The sequence below is a fragment of the Melospiza melodia genome, chromosome 4 (genome assembly GCF_035770615.1).
Source record: "Melospiza melodia melodia isolate bMelMel2 chromosome 4, bMelMel2.pri, whole genome shotgun sequence".
In the NCBI taxonomy this organism is placed as follows: domain Eukaryota; kingdom Metazoa; phylum Chordata; class Aves; order Passeriformes; family Passerellidae; genus Melospiza; species Melospiza melodia.
Window position 1 is genome coordinate 92195652 of NC_086197.1, and position 21703 is coordinate 92217354.

Below are 21703 nucleotides of genomic sequence, written 5' to 3' on the forward strand. Positions count from 1 at the left end.
GCACAAAATAAAATAACTGTAAATGTAGGTCATCACCTGTGCTTTATATCTAATTCTCTAGCTGCATATTTGGTCCTGATTTCTGATTGCTTCTCCACTATTTTTTTGTAGAGAACCTTCCATTGTAGTTCTACTTATGCTTTCATTTACACAAGGTAAAACACAGAGCCATTATTTTTGAAAACAGTGTAAACCAAATATACAGATTTCCCTACACTTGAAAGGTTTTGCTCATTTGTTTTTAGTATCTTCAGGGGTTTTTTTGTTTTGTTTTTAATCAGAAACTCCTGGCTTTGAAACACAAACACTTCTTTTAGGGCTTGTGTTTGGTCTTTTATCTTGCTTTAATTAGCTCACTTGGGAAGTAATGCAACACTATTGCACAAAAAGCTGTATGAGTAGCTGAATCCTTCTTTTCAATTAACCATACAAATCCAGGCCTTCTTCCCACACTCATACTGCATTATTTTGCACTTGGCACAACCTACTCCTCTCAAAGTCCTTCATTATTTTAAGGTCATCAAGACAGGATCCTTCCTGTCTTATTTGGTGCCAGCAGGCAGAAAGATGCACACTTATTTTCACCTGTCTGGAGTCCACCATAGCAACCACGGCCAGGGTTGCATGCAGGACTGCAAAGTTTTCCAATACCTTGCTATTGAAGCAGAGTAATCAAAGTGAGGATTAAAAAAAAAAAAACAAACCTACAATTCCATCCAAGGCCATAAAATGGAATTTTTTGTATCTTGCTGCAAAGCCATTTCTGCTGAAAGAACAGAAATACAGAAACTGCAATCCTTGCTATTATAGAGAGGCCTTACACTGATTTTATAGAACATTGTGCAAACAAGGGAAGACTACAAAGGTAGGTTTTGCTCCCAGGAAACTCCTCACTGCAGGTGTGTCAGGAAGGCAGAAGCATGAACAGGCAAACAATAAGAAATAGAGAATTGCTCCTGGATACACAGGGCAGAATCAGGAAGGCTAAGAAAAGGTGAAATTGAAATTGCTAAAGCACAACAATAGCAACAGGAGAGGTTTCTACAGCCACAGCAGCAACTAAAGGAAGACTGAGGAGAACATGGGACAGTGTGATGGATGACCAAGAGATGGAGAGTGTAGGAAAGGATAATCTATGGCAGGGAGGTCTCAATAAGGATAATCTATCGCAGTGAAAGTCTCAATACTGTCATTTCCTCAGCCTTTACTGGCAAAATCTGCTGCTCACTCCCAGGCCATCCAGGTCTTTGCTTAGGACCAAAGGATGGCAGGAACAGGTACTACCATGGTACAGATGGATCAAATTAGGCACTAATTAGATCAGCCAATGTGCAAAACATGTGTGAGTCCATAGGACTGGATAGGATGTACCTGAAAATCCCAGAAAATGGCTTGTGGTTGTTTTGGGACCATTTTCTATCATGTTTGAAAAATTGTGATCAAGAGAGCAAAGACTAAAGAATACACTTTTAGTCTTCAAAAAAAGGCAAGAAGGATTTAGAGAATGTACTCAGAAAAAGCATAGTCTTTTGATTCATAGAAAGGTATTATTAGAATTGTATTGTGGAAGCTTCAGTACCTTGAGTTTAGAAAATAAAATGGCTTCAATAATTTTTGAAAATTCTGAGACTGGGAAAAACAGAAAGGGGATTTTCTCCATTTGTTTTCAGAACCTCCCAAACACTTTTGGACTGTAGTTTATGGTATTTAGCAGAATACTATTTGATACAAGAAGGTGATATGAAGCTTAATATTGAGGAATATCATAAATATGAATGTGGAGTATCCAAGAGGATATAAAATCTAGAGCACCTTCACAAAAACATAACATGAGAAATACATTAAAACTGGATATAGCAAATATTGTGTGTTTCCAGTAACGTACTGAAAAATGGAGATCTCTGTAACTGAGCAATGTGGAAAAACATTTCTGCAGAGCACATCATAATGATTTGCAATTTGAATGTTAAATTATTTTACATCTTTTGTAGTACCTACAGGTATACGTGGCTTATAAGTGTGATAGCCTGGAAAGTCATGCTGTACAGTTTGACTTTTTTTTTCCCAACCCTGTTTGCATTTAAACTAAAGCTACACTATACATACTGCAGGCAAAATTCACTTAGAAATGTAACTCAAATGCAAACACGAACTGGTTGTGACCTCTTTTATAAAAAAACCCCACAATCAAAGCATAATGTGTCACACAGACAGCATTAATATATACTATACTGAAACATGCAGTACTATACTACAGCCTTTAATTAATCCTTCTACTAGTGCAGGAATGTTTCTACTAATAACTACTTTTAAAATTTCTAAAAGATTAAACTTGTATCTACACCTCTGGAGGTTATTTTAGGTTTTAAATCACACAGTATGAGAACTTTCCCCCCCAATATTAAATTGAAATGTTAATCTTTTCCAGCTTCATCACATTAGCCCTGGTTACTTATTTGCCCAACTTTGAATTATCTTTATTCATCCATTGGGTTCACACATTTTAAATTCTCTGAGATTCTCAATCATTACTCAACAAAGCCCTATCTGATGAGTTCTCTAAATTTATTCCCTACAGCTCTCCTGGTAATTTGCATTACTTTTGCCTGGACACTTCAGTTTGTTAATAGTTTTCTGGTAGTAACTATACAGAATTCTAAAGATTAGGGCTGAGGTCCTGGGCTCAGCTGATACAAGGTGAACCCAGCTTGGGAAAAGGCATGAAAGCAAAATTTCTTTCTTGATTTTTCTGCAATTGAAATAATCTTGGTGCTGATCTAGGTTTGATACAAACTAAAGTATGTTGACAGTTGTTTCAGAGAGCCTGTAGGAGCATACAAGGTTTCTGGAGCACTCAAGGTTTCTGAACCCCTATAATTTGTGCTCTGTTGTACCTGGTGGCACAACAGGTGTTCCCAGCTCTACATTCTGGGAACACACCTGAGAAAGAAGACTGTTGTCTGCCTGGTGAACATACATCCTTCTGATTTTCTTGTGTGTGGTAATTTCAGGGTCCCCTGGACGAAGGGAAGGAAATGATGAATCTGACTCTATGTTCTTAGAAGGCTAATTTATTATTTTATGATATTATATTAAAGAATGCTATACTAAAACTATACTAAAGAATAGAGAAAGGATACTTACAGAAGGCCTAACAAGGTACTAATGAAAACTTGTGACTCCTTCCAGAGTTCCGACACAGCCTGACTGGGATTGGTCATTAAGTAGAAACAATTCATGTGTTGGATAACCAATCTCCAACCACATTCCAAAGTAGCAAAACACAGGAGAAGCAAATGAGATAACATTGTTTTCCTTTTTCTCTGAAGCTTCTCAGCTTCCCAGGAGAAGAAATCCTGGAAAAGGGATTTTTCCAGAAAATATGATGGTGACACTTGGGAAAATCACCAGCCAATAACTGAGCTAAGTTTCTGCTAGCAGCAGTCACAGAATCTCAAAAAATCCCAAATCAGATGAACTGAATGTCTGTGCAGCCTCTGTTGAACTGTGCAGCCCCAGCCAGCAGAATTATGGGTTCTGCCAAGCCACAGGTGACAGTGGCTCAGTCTGCGACCTTGTGCTGACACATGTGATTGAGAGGGGCTCTGGACACTGACTCAGGAGGAGCACCTGCCCCCTGCCAGCACCCTGGAATAGCCAGAAATGCTCTGGCCTCCTAGAACCCTCTGCCTTGGCAGCCCAGCTGTCTGGCAGGGCAGGCAGGGAGCTCAGTCGAGATGCTGACTGCACCACAGCTCAGACAAGTACATCCCACTCAGCCTCCTGAATTCACACAGCTCAAGAGAGTCCATGGCTATCTGCTGGGCAGGGCGTGGAGCTGACAGATGCTCCTGGAGACAGAGATAACTCCAATTTTGGTTTTCTTTCACTTGAGCACTTTCAGAAGCTGTGGGGAAGCCAGTGATCTCTTGGATTCCTCTGGAAGCATGCAGGATGAAGGAGCCATCAATTCTTTGGATGAGGATGCTGTCTTATTAAAGGCTGAATGGCTCCACTCTCTGAATTTGATGCATAAAACCCTATTCCTTAAGCTTCTACTTCTTGGATGCCTGTGGGAATGGGCTTGACCTGTACTGACACATGTAGTCCTCAGGTGACATTTTTTAATGCTACATTATGATGTACACCTCACCTGGATGTTATCTTTTCTTACCGATTACATTCTTGCAGTACATCAAAACTGGCTATGTCTTAAACTTCTATGAAATAATAGTATTTGCCTATTGATATGATCTGCAGGCTCAGGGATCTTTAAGCTTCCCAGCAGTGCTGTGGAGGGTGATGACCTGCCTTGGCCCACAGGGCACGACCTTCTAACCATGAACCTTGTTGCTAATCACACACCCGGAATATCAATTGTCAAAATGATGAGCATTCATGCAGCCTCAGAACAGACACAAAGTATACAATGTGCAACACTACTCCAACCTTTCAGAGTTTAAAAAGGCACTGTAGAAATTATGAAGGTCACCCTTGTCAATGCAAAAGTATTATTTTTAGAAGTGGCTATTTTTTCATATATAAGGGAAATTATATGTATCCAATTTTGATTCCTTCCTTATTACTTCCCTGGGAAAATGACAAAATATTTAATTATAATATTAAAAATAGTAAATATGATGTTTCATGACTTAAAATGAATTTTTAAAATATCATACATGTTGATATATTCACTGCCATTACATTTTGGAGCTTCTGACCATTTACTTTCTTTGCATTTCATATTTATTGATGAAATCCAACTCCTCCCTCTGGCCTAAGAATAAAATCTTGCCCATTAAAACAAAGCCCATAAAATCTTACTAATAAAGAACACGTGCAAGAACCCAATCAGATCAAGAAGTCCCTGACTTTATCTAAGATTTCTTCTTTGTCTAAGATTTCTTCTTTCTTCTTCCTAAATGTTGAAATATCCACAGTTACATGTTCCCTGAATATGGGGGTGAAAAGCTGACATCATATTAATACGAGATCTACCTCTTCAAGAGGCACCTTCAACAAGTATATGATTTTTACTATCAAGTATCTCTTCTCATTCTTCTATGCCCTTGAAAACTCTTTCTGCTGTTAAAAGACATGGCTTTTGAAGGACTACTATTTTTGTCTCTATGCATCTATCGTCATGAATGCTTTGTTTTCCATTTTAAATCAGAGTATTTCATTAACTACTGTGCTTAGGTCTTAGGAGGGTAGCATTTTATTATCTTTATGTTGATTAATTTTCTTTTGTATCCATCTGCTGTGGAGTGCTCAGGATGTCCTGCACACAAGGGAACACTGCACACAGTAAGTGGGTGGAATTTTGAATACCTTACAATTTTTACAAGGAAGAATGGAATCAAAACTACTGGAATCAAACACCAGCACTTTATAAAACCATTATCACCACAATACAGTAATTAAAATCTCCATTGCCTACATGGAACAGTCCTTAACTCATTTTATAAATTTACAGATATTAAAATGAAATGTTAATTGAAAATGCATTAGCTGAACAGAAGGGTTTTGATCATTTAGGCTAAATTTGGCTTGAGAGAAGAAATGAAAGCCTGTGTAAAACTTAATATCTTCTCAAGGAGACAGCATGGGGACTGTCTCCAGGTGAATGGAATCTGAGCACCTCCCAGTGCTGCTTATGTGCCAGCTGTTGGGAGAGTCACAGGCAAGACTTTGGCTGTCACCCACATTCCCTTCCCCAAAAGAGCTCATTCTAATGCTGGCCCTTTATACCTGTGCCCACAACAACTGCAAGCTTTGTCCTTGAATAATCAAGTAATGCAAAACACCAAGGTTTCACCCGTGGGATGTAGTCAACCTGTTTTTTTTTAAGATATAATAATTACAGATTTTTGGATTGTTAGGGAAATCCCAGCTAACTCACCCTTCTGCCAAATAATAGTCCATCAGTGAAAAAAACAGAGGTGAAATTCTGTTTTCATTTAAGTCAGCTGGAAATTTACCATGGAATTCAGTGGGGCCAAAGAAAGTCCGTGATCATGTAAGGGGTTAAACAGCTTCAGTGATCTTGGAATTTTTGCCAGCAAATGAATTTGAGACAATTCCAAACAATCAAATAATAAAAAGTGGATTTTTGGCAAAATTAATGGCAATATAACTAAAATAATTACTTTTCATGGAATAAATTAATGATTATTATACTAGAAGCAAATAAGATGTGTTTTACAAAGAAACTCTTATGGAGATTTTCTGAGGAAAACAAAAATTTGATAAAAAAAAGAGTTCTACTTAATGCATTAGTGGTAAGTGTACTGGTCGAATCAGTTTCTGTTCTCATTTTTGCCACATCTAATGGTTATGAACAGGCTTTTTCATGTTTTCATTTGTTATAGAGCTCCACATTGTTAAAATACGTCTTGCTTAATGTATTTGAAATACATTTCTATCCTTATGGATTGCCAACAACCACGTTTCCTTTTCTTACAGTATTTATACACTGAACATCTCTTCTTATTTCTGGTACTGCCACTACATATGTCACTTTTAGGAGGCAATCCTACCCATAGCATGCATTGCACTTAAACTCTTACATTTTAACACTTTGTAATGATGTCTTACTATAACCTTCAATCATGTGCCTTAACATATCTGGGTTTTGGTAACATTGAAGCTGTTACATTCCTGTTAATGAGTGTTTACACTCTTAAGCAAAATACAGTTCAAGTACATTTTAATTCTACTGCTACGCTGCACTGGTTAAGAATTTTGCTGATCTAATAAGGAGGTGGGAGCAACATTTGATATCAGTGACCCATGGAGTCTCCATGCAAGTTTTGACACATTGGAGAGATGACAGTGTGCTGAGCCAAACCTCCTACCAGAGGTTTGTCTGTTCATCGCAGATTTTGCTATTCTGCATATTATAGATTTACACATTGTGTCAATTCAAGGACCATCTTTGATCTTCATGCCAGAAATAAGGAAAGGAATGTGGGTTATTTTGGTGGGGCGGGTCTTCCTGCGTTACATGAGTCTGCATGGCGGTGGCTTTCATTCTGCACAGGAACACCTCCTCCTCTGGTTACAGAACCATGGTTATGTCATCTAAATAAGTGTGTTGGATAATGAAGTTATCATTTTGAGCCAATTCAGAATTTCTTTAATCAGCACAGTAAATTGAAATTCTACTAAAAAGCAAACAAAGTGAAACCTTTAGGTTTTCGTTGTGTTATTATACAAAGACCTTGAAATAAATGTTTGATGTGCTTCAGGCAAATATCCACTGTCTGAAATAGCAAGGTGCTGGTGTATAAAAAATTTCGATTTTAGATAAATGTGCATAATAAAATTTGTAATTTTATTACCAATTCAAAACCCAGTAACAATCTCACCAAAGTTAACGTGACTCTGATTTTTAATCTGACTGAGAGTGGAACTGCCTCTTGTATTCTTTCTCTTGTTCTGCATTGAATAATATTATCTAGACTGACAGGGAACTTAGCCACAGGTAAGCTGCAAAGCATAGCAACTGTTTATGTAATATCACGTATGCCTAAAATAATTAATATCTATAAAGATAGCTTTCTTATCAGCAGTTGCTCAAAAAGACATAAGCAGAAAAGGTCAAAATAATAATGCATTTAGTCCTACGGAAATGAAATATTTTCACATTTGCAAAACTGCTAAAAAAAGAGAATTGTAGATTTTTGATCCTGAATGTACTATTGCTTTTCTACAGCCCTTTGGAATACTACAGTCATTCACAGCTGTCACAAAAGCAGTAGACAAAGAAAGGTGTATCCAAAGCCTAAAGCAGTAAGGAGGTCACAGAGTATCCTATTTTTAATTCTAAAGAATTTATAACTTAAAAATTTATTTTAAAACCAAAAAAAAAAAAAAAGTATGCTTCAAGGAAAAAAAAGAACTATACAATTCTACCTTTCTAAGAATACATTTTGCTTTCACTTTTAGATTGTATCCTCTCCAAGTTGGAGTCACAACTCTTATTTACTACAATAGAACAAAAGATTTCAGATTGTTTTAATGGTTTTATCATTACTATAAGAAAATATCCCTTCCCAACAATACCAGATTCTATAAGGAACAATACAAACACTCAGTGTCAGGTAAGTCTGCACTTGACCTCATTCTCCTCTGGCTTACCTGGATGTTCCTGATTCTCTTTCGAATTCACACAGTAGAAAGTAAATTGACTGAAACAAACCTTCTAGTCAAAAAGTGATGAAAAACAACACAGGTGTACAGTCTGAATTTTTATCTCAACTGAATAAGAAATCCCTTCTTTAAAACATTATTCTGGTAGAGATTGACTGGTTCATAGCGGTTGTGTTTAGATAATCAGCATAGACTGACTCAGCTACTCTACATAGAAACTTAGCTAAATGCTGAATGATTTTCTTAAAACCAAAAATTAAATAAATAAACATTTAAACCAATTTATTAATACTGAGAACAATTAAAAAGAAGAGTGATTTGTTTAATAAATATAAAAACCAGTCTTGATAAGAAAAAATTTGTCTCCCAGAGTATGTATGCTCAAAGAAGTTGCTTGATCTAACCAAGAACACAAAAATCATCTCCTCATGATAGAAATAGAAAATTTCTTTGCTCTGGTTGGCCTAATTTTTACCAGTAAACTTAATCATTGAAGTTCTAATGTGCTCAGGAAAACTTATGACAGGATGATCAGTAGAATTCTTTGCCAAAGAAGGCATAACAGTCAAGAATTAACCAGGAAATTGTGGAGGTGTAAATTTGTGTGGTCATATCCAAAAGATTGTGTGGGAATAGGAAAAACAGCATCTGTAAAATACCTATATTTTCTCATGTGTTACCTATTTTTTGCCATAAGGCATAGGCAGATAATATATTATCTGTTTTTTGCCATAATGAGCATCTGGTGATTAGAAAATCTGGGAATCAAAGACAGGATTTAGGCAGAATTGGTCTGTTGAGTTTAGTTAGCTGTAAGTTTCGCTTCTGATTTCCTGGCTTCAGTGAACTTGTCACCTGTGATAAGCAAATGACCTGGCAGATGTTGTACAGTCACAGCTTTGGACCCCTCTTCAGCTGGGTGCTCAGCTGGTTTGAGGAGTTATGCAGACTTCCTCAACCAATATTTCACCTTGCTGTCCACTCAGCTCTGGTAGCTGGTATTAAAAGACACATCTCAGTATCCCTCGAGGGACAGAAGAGCACTGTGAATTAACTTAACATAGCAGTTCAATCTCTACAAACTTGCTGCAAACTAATGAAATTACATGGTCAAGCAATGACAGACTTGTGCTCCATTTAAGCTCCTCTAATGTTACTTTCAAACACCTAAGGTAACAAAAAGACAGTCCAAGAAAGGCTTGTTATTAAATTGACCTGTGATAAAAGTAAAATTGTGGTGTTGCATTAACGTTTAGGTAACTTGTACCATTACATGCCAGACAGTGGTGAAAAAAGTAGAAACCTGAAAGATGACATACTTTCCTTTATTTGACCTTCTTTAATGGAAATCTCTGTTACAAGTTCTGTATTGATATAACTCTTAACGAAAATTTATTTACTGGACAATGGGTACTTTGTGCTGATTAGGTGGGAAAAAATTGCCTTCTTTGCTGCTATTTATAACACAGCTAATGATTTTTTTGGGGTGAATAGCTCCTTATGTATCTTCAGATGCTTTTCTTGGCAGGGACAAAGTAAGGACAAAAAGGTCTTTATTGCTTTTTTTGCTACAAGGTGAAAATATGGGGCTGATTTCTGTAAAATGGCTCTACTCACCCAGGTATTCCCATGTATATGGGTCATATTTTGCCTATAAATGGTGTTCCCTCTGAATATTGCAGTAAAAAACACTATCCATTACCTAGTTACTTTAAATACTAGTATATTTGCAAGAAACATCTGGTTTAAAATAGTGAATCATTATTCTGGTTTTATTAAAATACCCTGCAATGTAACTGCCCACCTCTTTGCAACAGTTTCACTTTCAGGACAGCTGTGTTTTGGAAAAGGTTTGAAATCAGATGAATCATTGGTTCTCCTGGGAAGCAGAGTCATGCAGTAAGCTGCTGGCTCTTTGCCCCATAGGCAGGATTTCTAATACAGACATTAGGACAGCCCCTATCCCTCTGCCATATTACAAAATGAATGAGCTCTTTTCAAAAACTTTATAAAGCCCATAAGACATGACATAGCAAATTCTTCCTCTGTCACTTAAATAGTGAGGTTTCAGCTTCTGATATAGATGGACAATTGCAGGATCCAACATGCAAAGGAAAAGTGTCAGCCTCACACTTGATTTCTGCTATGGAATGTGTTTGCCCTATGTTAAGAAAGCAGCTGTATGCTGAAATTCTGTGGAAATGCCCTTGAGTATTTGGTGTAAAGTACTAGTGTTTCTGTCCTGTAAATGCAATGTAGTACATGCAATGTTTCTCTTAACCACTATAATATACTAAAATTACAATGAACTCATCTGCATTTAGATTTTATATATGAAAATATTTTCAGAATGGCCATATGGCTCTTCACAAATTTCTGATAGCAGTAGCAATGACATCTTTGTAACAGGATAGAGCAGAGCAATTCCATCAAATGAGAAAACAGTACAATGGAAACAGGACACAAATTTAGCAGTAAAAGCCTGCTTACCTTCATAAGTTCCACTTTCTAGGAGAGCACCACTTTTCTCCAATTCCATAAAATCTTCAACAGTGATGAAAATATAGTCCACACCAGGGACTTCTCCCTCCTTATGTGGCCTTGTGGTGCCTATTAGGAAGATGAAAGACACACTGTCAAGCACATGGCCTAAATGCAGAATGATCTTTTTGAAAGCTTTGGAAAAGTCACAAAGTAAACCACTTACACAACATCTTACATAGCACATCTTCCTTATGAGGATGCTTTCAAAGCAATCCAGCTCTATTTGCTGAAGCTGACAGAGGTATATGAGATGTATGCTTAAGATCGTGCCAGATATTATTTGGATCTATATTTATTCTCACTAACGAAAAGCTATCATACTGCTGTTATTTTTACATTACTAGAAAGCTCCTTAGTGACATCAGGAATTCAGAGGTAACACAAAACAGTCTTTTCTACAATTAATCTGCTTTGTGATATTTGAAACATTTACTTAGAACACAAAATAACAGCTCTGTAAGTACATTTGTAAGGGTTATATTCACATTGCTTGTTTCAGTGCCATAAGTGGACTTGACAAATGGTTAGGCTTTAGGGCCTGTGGGATTAAAATCACCTGCTAACCATGCTGTCAAGCTGCACAGGTGTTTATATTTAGTTATTGCCTCTGTTGTCATCCCTGGATGACAGACCTCTGTAAAAGCTGACAGATAATATTACACAAAGCCTGACAAGTGACTTGGCTTAGCTAGCAGAAGTTGGGATGTTAGCAGGGAAGAGTCTAAAACTGACCTGATTTCCTAATGGTCCAGTTTATTGTGGTCAGGCTATCCCTGATTTGACTGAAACCACTAATTAAGTATCAAAATTCCATTTGGAAATGAAAGTATTTTTGGTTCTCCTCAGTGTCAGAGTGTTTGAAACATCTCAATTTTTTATCCATACTGTACTGATTACATCACACTTGTAGGGTTTGGTTTAAAGACTGTTGACAGTGGGAAGTGGCTAAAAACGTGTCCAACCTCCTTTCTGTTACTTGAAGACACAGAGACATGAAAGTGTTAGATTAACTCCATTGCCTGTCATGGAGACCTTTTTCTCTTCAGACACAGCCTGAAGTCCATGGCAAAGACTGCATGAGACTGTCAAGACAACATTTCAGTGCTTAACATGGAAAATATATTTTGATAAATCTGTAAGACCCTTCCCTCATTTTCTCCAATTCCTTTCCCATCTCAATATTGACAACTAAAACTGGCTTTAATATCTGGGAATTGTCATACTATTTTCTAGGGTACTCTGTCCATCTGGAGTAAAATTCTGAGCTCCTCAGTGAAAGAGAGATGTGGAGCTCTTGAGGTGGATACAGTGGAGGGTGATGAGCATGACTGGGGGACTTGAAATCCCTCTGATGAGTAAAGGCTGAGGGAGTTGGGCCTGTTCATCCTCCAGGGAAGAGTGCATAATTATCTAAAGAGGGAATGCCAAGGGGACAAAGCCAGCCTCTGCTCAGTGGTGCCAGCCACTAGGACACGAGGCAGTGTCTGATGCACAATTCCATCTGAACATTTGGAAGAACTTCACTCTGCAGTGACCAAGCACTGGCACGGGCTGCGCAGAGAGGGTGGGGAGTCTCCCTCCTGGGAGATATTTCAGAACCATTTGGATGCAATCCCGGGCCATGTGCTCTGGGATGGCCCTGCTGGAGCAGGGAGGTTGGAACAGATGTCCCACTGTGGTCCCCTCCAACCTGACCCACTCCGTGATTTTGTGCTTACCTTTGTGTTTTGGAGATGGTATTTTTAAAGCCCTCAGACCCTTGGATTTTCAATAAGCATGCTGAATTAATTTCCCACAGATTATCTAATGGCTGGGGATGCAGCAGCACCCCTAAAGATCTCCAGCCCTTTGTGAGAACTGTATTGGAGCACAGGGATTCTGGTGTGCCCCTGAGCTCCAGGGAGCTCTGCCAACAGCACAGACATCAGATGTTTGTTCTGCGTTCTCTCTCCTGAGAAACTTTTCACTATCAAAGAATATTGACAGAAACTGGATCTTCCTCACAAAACACTCTGGCAAATCAAGACTATTTCAGACACAGCACAGGGAGGAAGCTCACATATTAGATGAGAACTATAACTTACTGTTTTTTCAATATATTTTTAATTTAGACAAGCTTGGATTACTAGTCTATCAATTAAGAAAAAATACAAGTTACAGAAAATGTTAGCCCTGCTTTGAGTGAAAATTTGGATCAGATGATATAAAGAGCTCCCTCACAACTGAAATTTTAAATGATTTTATACTATTTAGTGTTAATACACCCTGGTTTGTTTTAAACAAGTGGATATTCAGCAGTCATTCATGATGGATGATGGCAAAGTCTCACAGGAGGTCCAACAACAGACTTGGTTATTCCTGTGTTTCTCTGCTTTGGTCACAGTCTTTGTTCAACTCATGTAGAAAACTGTAATGGACTAAATTTCAGATTCTGAATCCCTCTCTTAATTTGGAAGCTAAAGACCTAATCTTTCTGCCCTTACATTACTGAGTCATGTTTTTTTCAGATATGGTAGAGATATGATAATACCTTTTGCATGTCTTGCATTAATTAACTATTAATTAAATATTCTATCTAATCTGCTTAGACAACAGCAGCAGATAACACTGTGCCTTGGTTTAGGGTGTTCTGATAACCAAGTCTGCACTTCTTCTCTCCTCCTTCGCTGTTGGAACTAGTCTTAAAGGTGCAGAACTTAATATCTAGCATAAACAGAACAGATGATGGGGGATGCAAGCATCATAAAGTCACCCCAGGACACACTGTCACTTGTATGGTTCCATCCTCTTACACTACTCAGGGAGCCAGCTCCAAGGGCCCTGCACTGCACTGTGTACTGAGCACTGCAGACCTATAACTTCCCACAAAAAAATGGAGAAAGGAGCAAACCATGATCAATAGCTGCTTGAATTCAGGGCGACTCTACGCCAGCTACAGCAGCTTCCATCCCCTGAAGAACTTTATTGCTCTTGATAAAATCTTGCTGAGTCCCATTCCCCTCCTGCATCTGTTCTCATTTCCTCAGGCTGGAGGACCTGAGATCCTGGAAATGGTTAAAGCAACTCCCTGGCTAATGGAATAATCAATGGCTATTGCCTCTTTTACTCCTTCACCCTGGAGGAACTGAGTTGTTGCTAACAGTAATTCTGCCATCCTTTATAGTTTTCTGTAAGCACCATAGACATTGTAATTTTAATGCATATTTACAGAGGTGGACACAGCTACTGGAGCATCTTAAACACCCATCAAGGTCTGAACATGAGATCCATATATAGCAGTCTTACGGACTACAAGAAAATCCTTTCCTTGCCTTTAACCTAGAGCTACACTTCTTAATAGATTTTGTCTTTAATTGCCTCCATATAGACAGATAAGCAAGCCTAAAACTTATGGTGATTCAAGACTTAAAACAAAGGACTAATTCCAAGCCTCAGATTTGTACAGAAATACATCTTTTGTTATGCAGCATCAAGGCTTAATAGGACATAGTTGCTGCTACTTATAATATTTAGCCCTTCATTAATGCAAAAAGAACTCAGTTACAATTTTGTTACCAAGGTAACCTATGAAAAAATTATCTCTGAATTCCATAATGAAAGAATATTATACTTTTAGATATTTCAGGACCAAAACCAACAAGGGGTATTTGCACTATGCATATTTCTGACAAATGCAATTTATAGATGCAGCTGAAGACATAAAATGAGAAGCTCACAAGTAACCACGACCAGTCCAGTCATGAAAGTGCTGTCACACAACCTGTAGGTAGCTTAGAAATTGCAGGACCTTGGTCTACAAAATCTGGATTGGTATTGACTTTCCTTGATTTTATGACCAATTCTTGCATCATTCACGAAACAATCTCCTCTCAAAACATGTATTAAGGTCATTCAGTGAGCAGCTATTTTTTTTAGATTTTTAAGAGGTATGGTTGGTACATTTTAGAGATATTTTAGGTATGTGCTATATATTTTTATTATTGTCATGTTTTAAAAAGACCCTTTGCCTTTGCAGCTGGTTTCTTCTCTTCCACAGGGGAATTATGGTGATTTTCTATACTTGAGTCCAGGCTTTCCATGCTCATGTGTGTTGTAGGATGGTGCTATATCCCAGGAGAGGAATTAAATGCTGTTTACATAAATAGCATCTGAAAGAGTGTTTTTCTTTTAATGAGTTTAAGGCACCTGAGGGCAGGTGCTTAGACATGTAAGAAATCTTTGCTTCTATTAAAAAACAAGGAGAGTGTTAATTTAATAGCAATAAACTATTTTTGAAATACTTCTTTTATGAGCTAGGGGAACAATAAATAAATGGAACTTTTATGTTGACTTCTAGTGCAGATTGGAAAAATGGTCAGTTCATACAGTGTTCAGTCCAGATTGCCTCTATTAGTAAAAAAAGGAAAGAATTATTGATTCTAGAAGACTTCCAGGGTTGGAAAACTCTGCACCAGTTTGTAGAGGCAGGAGAAGAACTAGGAATTTATGTCTATTTTTAATCTCAGTATTCAATTACATAATTATAACATTTTAGTGTTTATTTGGGAGCAGAGTGCACAGCCTGACTTGGAACATATTTCTACTACTTAGAGGCACTGAGTCTTCACAGACTCTGTTTAGCTCTGCTACTTTTAAAAGCAGGAAAGGCCCTTATTTTTTTTTCCTTTTTTCTTTGCTCACTCAATGTAGTTATGGAAAAGAAAAAAAGGAAAATTTATTTATTTGTCAGCATGAGAATATGAATATTAGTCAAAGCTTCCAGAACTGTGACAGGAAAAACTCAGTACTTTAGACATATTTTAAAGAACACTTCATCCTTGCAGTAAATAATCTGCATTTTACTGTCTTTACCAGCATCTCAAGGATAATATTGTACTAGCTGTGCCCTTGGTCTATATGATGGTCAGGAAAATAGAAGTAAAGGCCTTCCCTACATGGTCCCATACCAACTCACAGACTGGGCTCACAGGTTTCAATGCTCCAAGCATACAAGCATGTTATAAATATTTAAATTTTTACTTTTTTTTTGTTAAGGGCAAACCTGGCACACCACTATCCACTTCATACATACTTAGCTGATTTATATTTGGAATCACAGATTGGTTCCTACTGCATGAGGTAATTTCAAAAGGAAAGGTGTGTTTTTGCCACAAGGATTTACAGTGTAAAAGAAGAGCAGGGGAACAATCCAGTCATTTTTGCACAATGACCTACTTCTAGAGCAATTTTCCAAATGTATGGAAGTGAAAAATGTCTGGTTCTGCTTATCTCTTCCAAATGTAACAAAATGCAAAGAGAAAAATGTCTTTAATATACGAAGGCCTTTGATGAGACATTCTACTGAGAATTTGTTCTGTAGATCTGCTCTGCACAACAGCTTGTTGTGGAGCATGGTCTGCCAGGCTGTCATCCATTGCAGTAGCTGGAGGGATCCCTCCTGCAGAAACAGACTGCTAATCTTTAATAAACTTCAGCTGAGCCCTTGCCACGACCTTGTATACACTTTGCCTTAGAAAAATTCAACAATACTTAATTAGGTCTTTTGTTTGTTTGCCAAATTACTCTGGAACACGATTACTGGGAAGAACTGAAATGTATGGGAAATTATACCTATCTTGTCAAATTACGAACTGCACTAAGCAGAGAAGCATCACATTTGTCTTGATATACTGAATTTCCAGCTGAAGAGAATAATAAACATAATTTTCAAGTAAAGTGATTTTAGGCATATTACAAAGCCAGAAGCTTCAAGTGTTTATGACAATTCTCATAACAACAACATAAACCACAATGGCATAAGTCCCTTCCTGCCAATGGTCATGAAAAATAGAAGTGTTTCCCCTTTCCAAGCGTACAATACCAGCAACTTCTCTGATGTATTCCCATTAAAAAAAAAATAAAAAAATAAAAAAAAAAAGCTGCAGAAGCAAAGGAATGAATTACAGATTCCTCAAAATGTTTTTCAGGAGTAATAGTTTCCAACTGCATTAATATTTGGCAAATGTGTTCCTGAAGAAGATCTGGGTGTTAATAAATTCAAATTTAGCAAAGATGCTGAATGTTCTAGTGAGGCAAGAACAGAGCTGAGAGAGAATCTCATCAATGCATAAAAATATCTCTAGGGCAGGCCTTAGGAGGGTGGGGTCAGATTCTTCTCAGTGCTGTTCAGAGACAGGACAAGAGTCAATGAATAGATTGAAACTCAGGAAGTTCCACCTGAATATGAGTAAAAGCTTCTTTATTGTGAGGGGGACAGAGCAGTGGAACAGGCTGCCCAGAGAGGCTGTGGAGTCCCCTCTGAAGACATTCAAAACCTGCCTGGACACAAGGAGGTGCAGCCTGGTGCAGGTGAATCTGCTTGAGCAGGAGGTTGGACAAGATGATCTCCAGAGGTCCCTGCCAACCTCCATCATTCTGTGAAAGGAGGCATTCAGCAGCTGCTGAGCTCTGAGACTGCAGCATTAGTTGCAAAGTTACCTCTACACAGAGTGGAAAATCAGATGCTATTTTGAAGAAGTGCTGTCTTTACTATCACCTGGATTTTCCGATCAAGTTTTAGAGGAAAGTGAAAAGCGCTTAGCCATACTTCATCACAGAACTAAAAGCTTCATGTCTAGGTGCTTAGTTCATGCGAACTAAAAACGAAGTTTTGCAATCCCTGTGCATAATTTGCATTCACTGAGAGCAGCAGAAATAACAGATGAACTACATGGCTCAATCTACCGAATTTAGGTAGAGAATTTGATTCACATGAAAAGAAACCTTTAGAAAGAAAACAAAAACCTCAACCACGGTTTTTCACAGTTTGTATTATAATTTGGGATTCATTGTTGGATATGTTTTGACTTTTGCTGAAGAAGCAAAACATAAGACTGAAAAGCAGTCTTAAGGGTCTGTGCACTGGGTTGTAGTGCACACATTCTTCAGCACCACATAATTCTTAGGACAAATGTGTTATATTTTATGGTGTGGAACAGAAATAACAAATTCCTGAATTTGAGATTTATAATGCACATAGGAGCAGATAAGCATGTCCTTTATGGAATATGCATTCTTTGAATGTTTCTTTAGATCTTCATTATTTCCAAACTTGAGACATATGCATTAGGTAGGCTAGATAAGCTCCTGCTTGGTGGTTAGCATGGTTATTAGATTCCAGATGCACACATGCTTTCAAATACTTTTAAAAAATTATTTTTAGATTCAATATGCAGACAGGAGCCTCTGATTAAACACAGCCTGGGTTTTTTATTTGTTCTCTTGGTTTTGTGCAATGTGACAGACAGTGAACAGCCCTAAGATAATTTATGCACTGTAAAATAAAGTCATATTGGAGCTGAACAGAAAAGTAAAACTGAGAGATGCAAATGACAGTAGTTCTAGATAAAGACTGTGGGTAGGAACATTGTGTATTTGTTAATTTATTTTATTAATTATGAGAGGACCACTGGAACCAGCAAGAAGCACCCAGAGAAGAAATGCAGTACAAAAGCTGTGCACTGAAACAGATATTGGAGAATTTTCTTTGAACTGTGGCATATCCAGATTTACTCTTACACAGTGCAAGGATTTGAATTTTGCATTTTGTGCCCTTGTCCTGTGTTAGGCACTGCTGCTCTGTGTGCTCCCTCTTCAAGGCTGGGTGACATTGCTGGCTGGGTGGCATCAGCTGGGGCACTTTACCTGTGTTTGGTGAATTCCCATGAAATCTGCTGGGTACTTTCTTTTGAGAAGAACTCTGACCCAGTATTAAGCCAGATATCCAAGTTTCATTGCCAAAACAGCAAATAAATTTGAGCAAATAAAATGACTTCTTTTTCATTATCTTTGCCAATAGTCGTCTTCAAAATGTTAACAATAAACTGCAAAGAGAATATCTAATAACAGAGAAGTGTGAATACTTTGTGTAAAGTTAAGCATGGATGACTGCAGGAAGTACTTGTAAAAAAATCAAAAAAGCTGTTGCTAAGGCAGGTATCTTAAACACTTAAGAAACACATATTTTTCATAATTCCTGGAAAATGCCAAATTGTAAAATGGCTGTTCGGCACTTGGAAGTGTAGACCTCTCAGGGGTTAGCTAGATCTCTAAAGGAATCTGATTTTCAATGCTCAAAAAGTGGAAAAGATGAAAAGAAGGAAAATCAGGTACGAATAATTTTGGATTCCACGTTAGTGCCTCAAAAGGTTTTTGTGGTTTTTTTGACTGGTTGGTAGGTTGCTATTTTTTTTTTAAGGCAAGAATTAGTACCAGCCAGGAAGCACCAGAGGACACTAGGATTTTCGTCATAAAACATGTTAATGTCTTAGCAAATACCCCAGCAATATATCCCAATATCGTTAGTACTTATTAGAAAATGAAAATTCCATACCTGCTTTCCAAACAAACATGAAAGAAAGCAGCAAACTGCCATAAAGAAACATTTGAGAACCCAACTTTGAAAACCTGATGATTAATGATTGTGATGCATGAAGTCTGGGGTTTTATTTTGTGTAACTAGGAAATTCTTGAGCTAATAAATAATTAATGGAATCCAAGATTTTTTTTTTTTTGTATATGCTTTAGACAGTCACTTCTTTAATGAATGTTCTTCTTTAATGAATTTTCACTCTTTCAGGTAAAGATATAAACTAAAAGATCATGACAAAGTTTTTCCTCTTTTGTCCATTTAGACTCTGATTCCTATGGCACATATTTTTTCACCCCCATAAATCTTTATTACAACTATAAAGAATTAGTTTTACATAAAAATGAATATATGTGGACAAAAGAATGATCTGAATAATGAAGACATACATTAGAGCATCATGTTGAGAGATTCATGTATGCATGAACATTTATGTTTCTACACAGATTTATAAAAATCACCAGCTAATGAGATCCAGACAGAAACTTTTGATGCTACTAATAAAATAAAAAGCTCACCTTATTACATGCAAAATGCTTTCTACTACTAGAAAAGCTTAATTAGAAAATAATTTCTTACTGCCTTTGGATGAACAAAGTCTTTTCTGGGAAATGTCTGATTTTTGCAGCTCTTCAAGATAGATAACATAGAGAACTATTTGCATAGTAGTCACTTGGCATGGGTATCTCTGCTAAACAGTGAAATATTACAGATGAATTTTTGTCCAATATTAGCAAATTTGTTATTCCTGCTGATGGCTCAATGGATTGGGTCATCAATGGAAATATTATTAAGTGAGATTTGGGATGATTTGTTGAAATGTGTTGCCAAAACATCTATTTGTACTGTGCATAATTCAAATATACCTCCAGAAACCCTGGAAGCACACAACTTTTAGTGTAAAAGACAACATTTCTGCTATCAACAAAAGAACTTGCTTTTTTACTATTTGATTTTATTAACATTATAAATAAACTGTTATGGATGACTTCTGCTATGCAGCTCGTACTTATTACCACATTGAGCTGAAGAACCCTCTTAAGTTCTAAACACACCATAGTGTACCTTGAAAGGTTGTGCAATCCCTGCAATAATAGCTTTTCAACTCAAAAAACACTAATATTATTTTTGCTTTTTATATTTTATTCAAACATGGAAAGCCAGCCACTCTGTATAATGTCTATTTAATAGAACATTTTAAAAGGATTGATGAAATTGTTAGCCATTGCTACTAAATCTCAAGAAATATTTAAAAATGGATTTTCTAAAGTCTTACTTTGAGAAGCATGAAAAGAGGGACTGTGAAATAGGCTACCATAGAAACCATCCACATGTGTATTCTTAGCCAAACTTCAGTACTTCAGCTGTTTAAATTTGTGTCAATAATACTGGACAATTAATACTGAATAAATAATATGAAGCAATAAAAGTATTTTAAGAGTACCAGGGCGGATGACTAACAGAAAAATTAGGGGCATTTTTTTTCTGCTTAAAATAGGCAACTAATTAGTATGTGTGAACTAAAAACAAATCTGTATTTAAAATGTGGCAGCCTTCAGATATGTCTATTCTCTCTCTATAGTCTTCAGATTTATGTTCTGATGCACCTCTGAACAGTATCTGTTCACAAGGCACGCCAGCAAGACCCAATCCAGAGCACTTCTGAATCAAAAAGTACTTACAAAAACTACAATGGATGATGTCTGAATGGTAGAAGAGAGTCACATGTTACTCGGGCTTCACATATTCCTGTTTATAGCTGGTTCCAATGGTTGTATTCCTTTGCTTTCAGCCCTAAATTTGATATACACAGCCAAAACTCTGTACCATTCACCAGACTAGACTTTGGTTTGGTGACTAAAAAATACTCAGATGTAGCAGCAGATACTGCGGCAGTCATTTTCACTGAACAAGTTCAAAGAAGAGAATGAGTGGCTGTGCAGCACTGTGAGCCACGCTTCCAGCAGATTCCCAGCTGAAATCCCTGGTGGCCAACTGCTATCCAGACACAGAGCAAATGCTCTGCTGAGACACAGGGAGTGCTGGTCCCCCAGCAGGGATCCCATCAGTGCTAGACAGGATCTCTTACTGTGGGATGCCACCACATGCTGTGGAGGGCTTTGAGCAGAAGGAGAAGTCATGCTGCGGTACTGCTTCCCATGGCAGCACTGCTCTGTCCCTGTGGAAGCACATTTCCCATCTGAAGGGTACAGACTGCTGAAGGCTGCACCTCTCAGGCACACTGGCAGAATAAGCACATATTTTCTTGCCTGCTTTTGGAGTAAGACAAAAAATCTTGGTCCCTCTTTGCTCCTCTTGCTTTCTCAGTACAAAGAGCAAAAGTAGGATATACACAATAATGGTGTGAACCCCTGTGAGACTGAAATATTAGGGTTCGTAGCTTAAACATTGCTAAAATCACCAAAGGATGGACCTTTGTCCACAGTAGCAAACTGCTCATCTGTGACCACCGAAGCCAGATCCCTCCCAGAACATGTCTCCTGACTGGAAATGGGCTGTGAGTTAAGCCACCTGATGGAAGCTTGAGACAAGATAAATCTGGTCCTATTGTCCAGTTATCCTAACTCCAAGGAGAAG

The 21703-nt window shown here is 37.6% G+C and overlaps 1 protein-coding gene across 13 annotated transcripts in view; it reads right to left on the reverse strand.

The window, feature by feature from the left end:
• The window catches only part of MAGI2 (membrane associated guanylate kinase, WW and PDZ domain containing 2), a 701683-nt gene that overhangs the window by 282936 nt on the left and 397044 nt on the right, over positions 1-21703 (reverse strand). For all 13 annotated transcript variants that reach the window (XM_063155597.1, XM_063155590.1, XM_063155591.1 and 10 more), the window contains one exon: positions 10645-10764. In XM_063155597.1, the coding sequence (XP_063011667.1) occupies positions 10645-10764 (120 nt within the window). The remainder of the gene's footprint in view (positions 1-10644; positions 10765-21703) is intronic.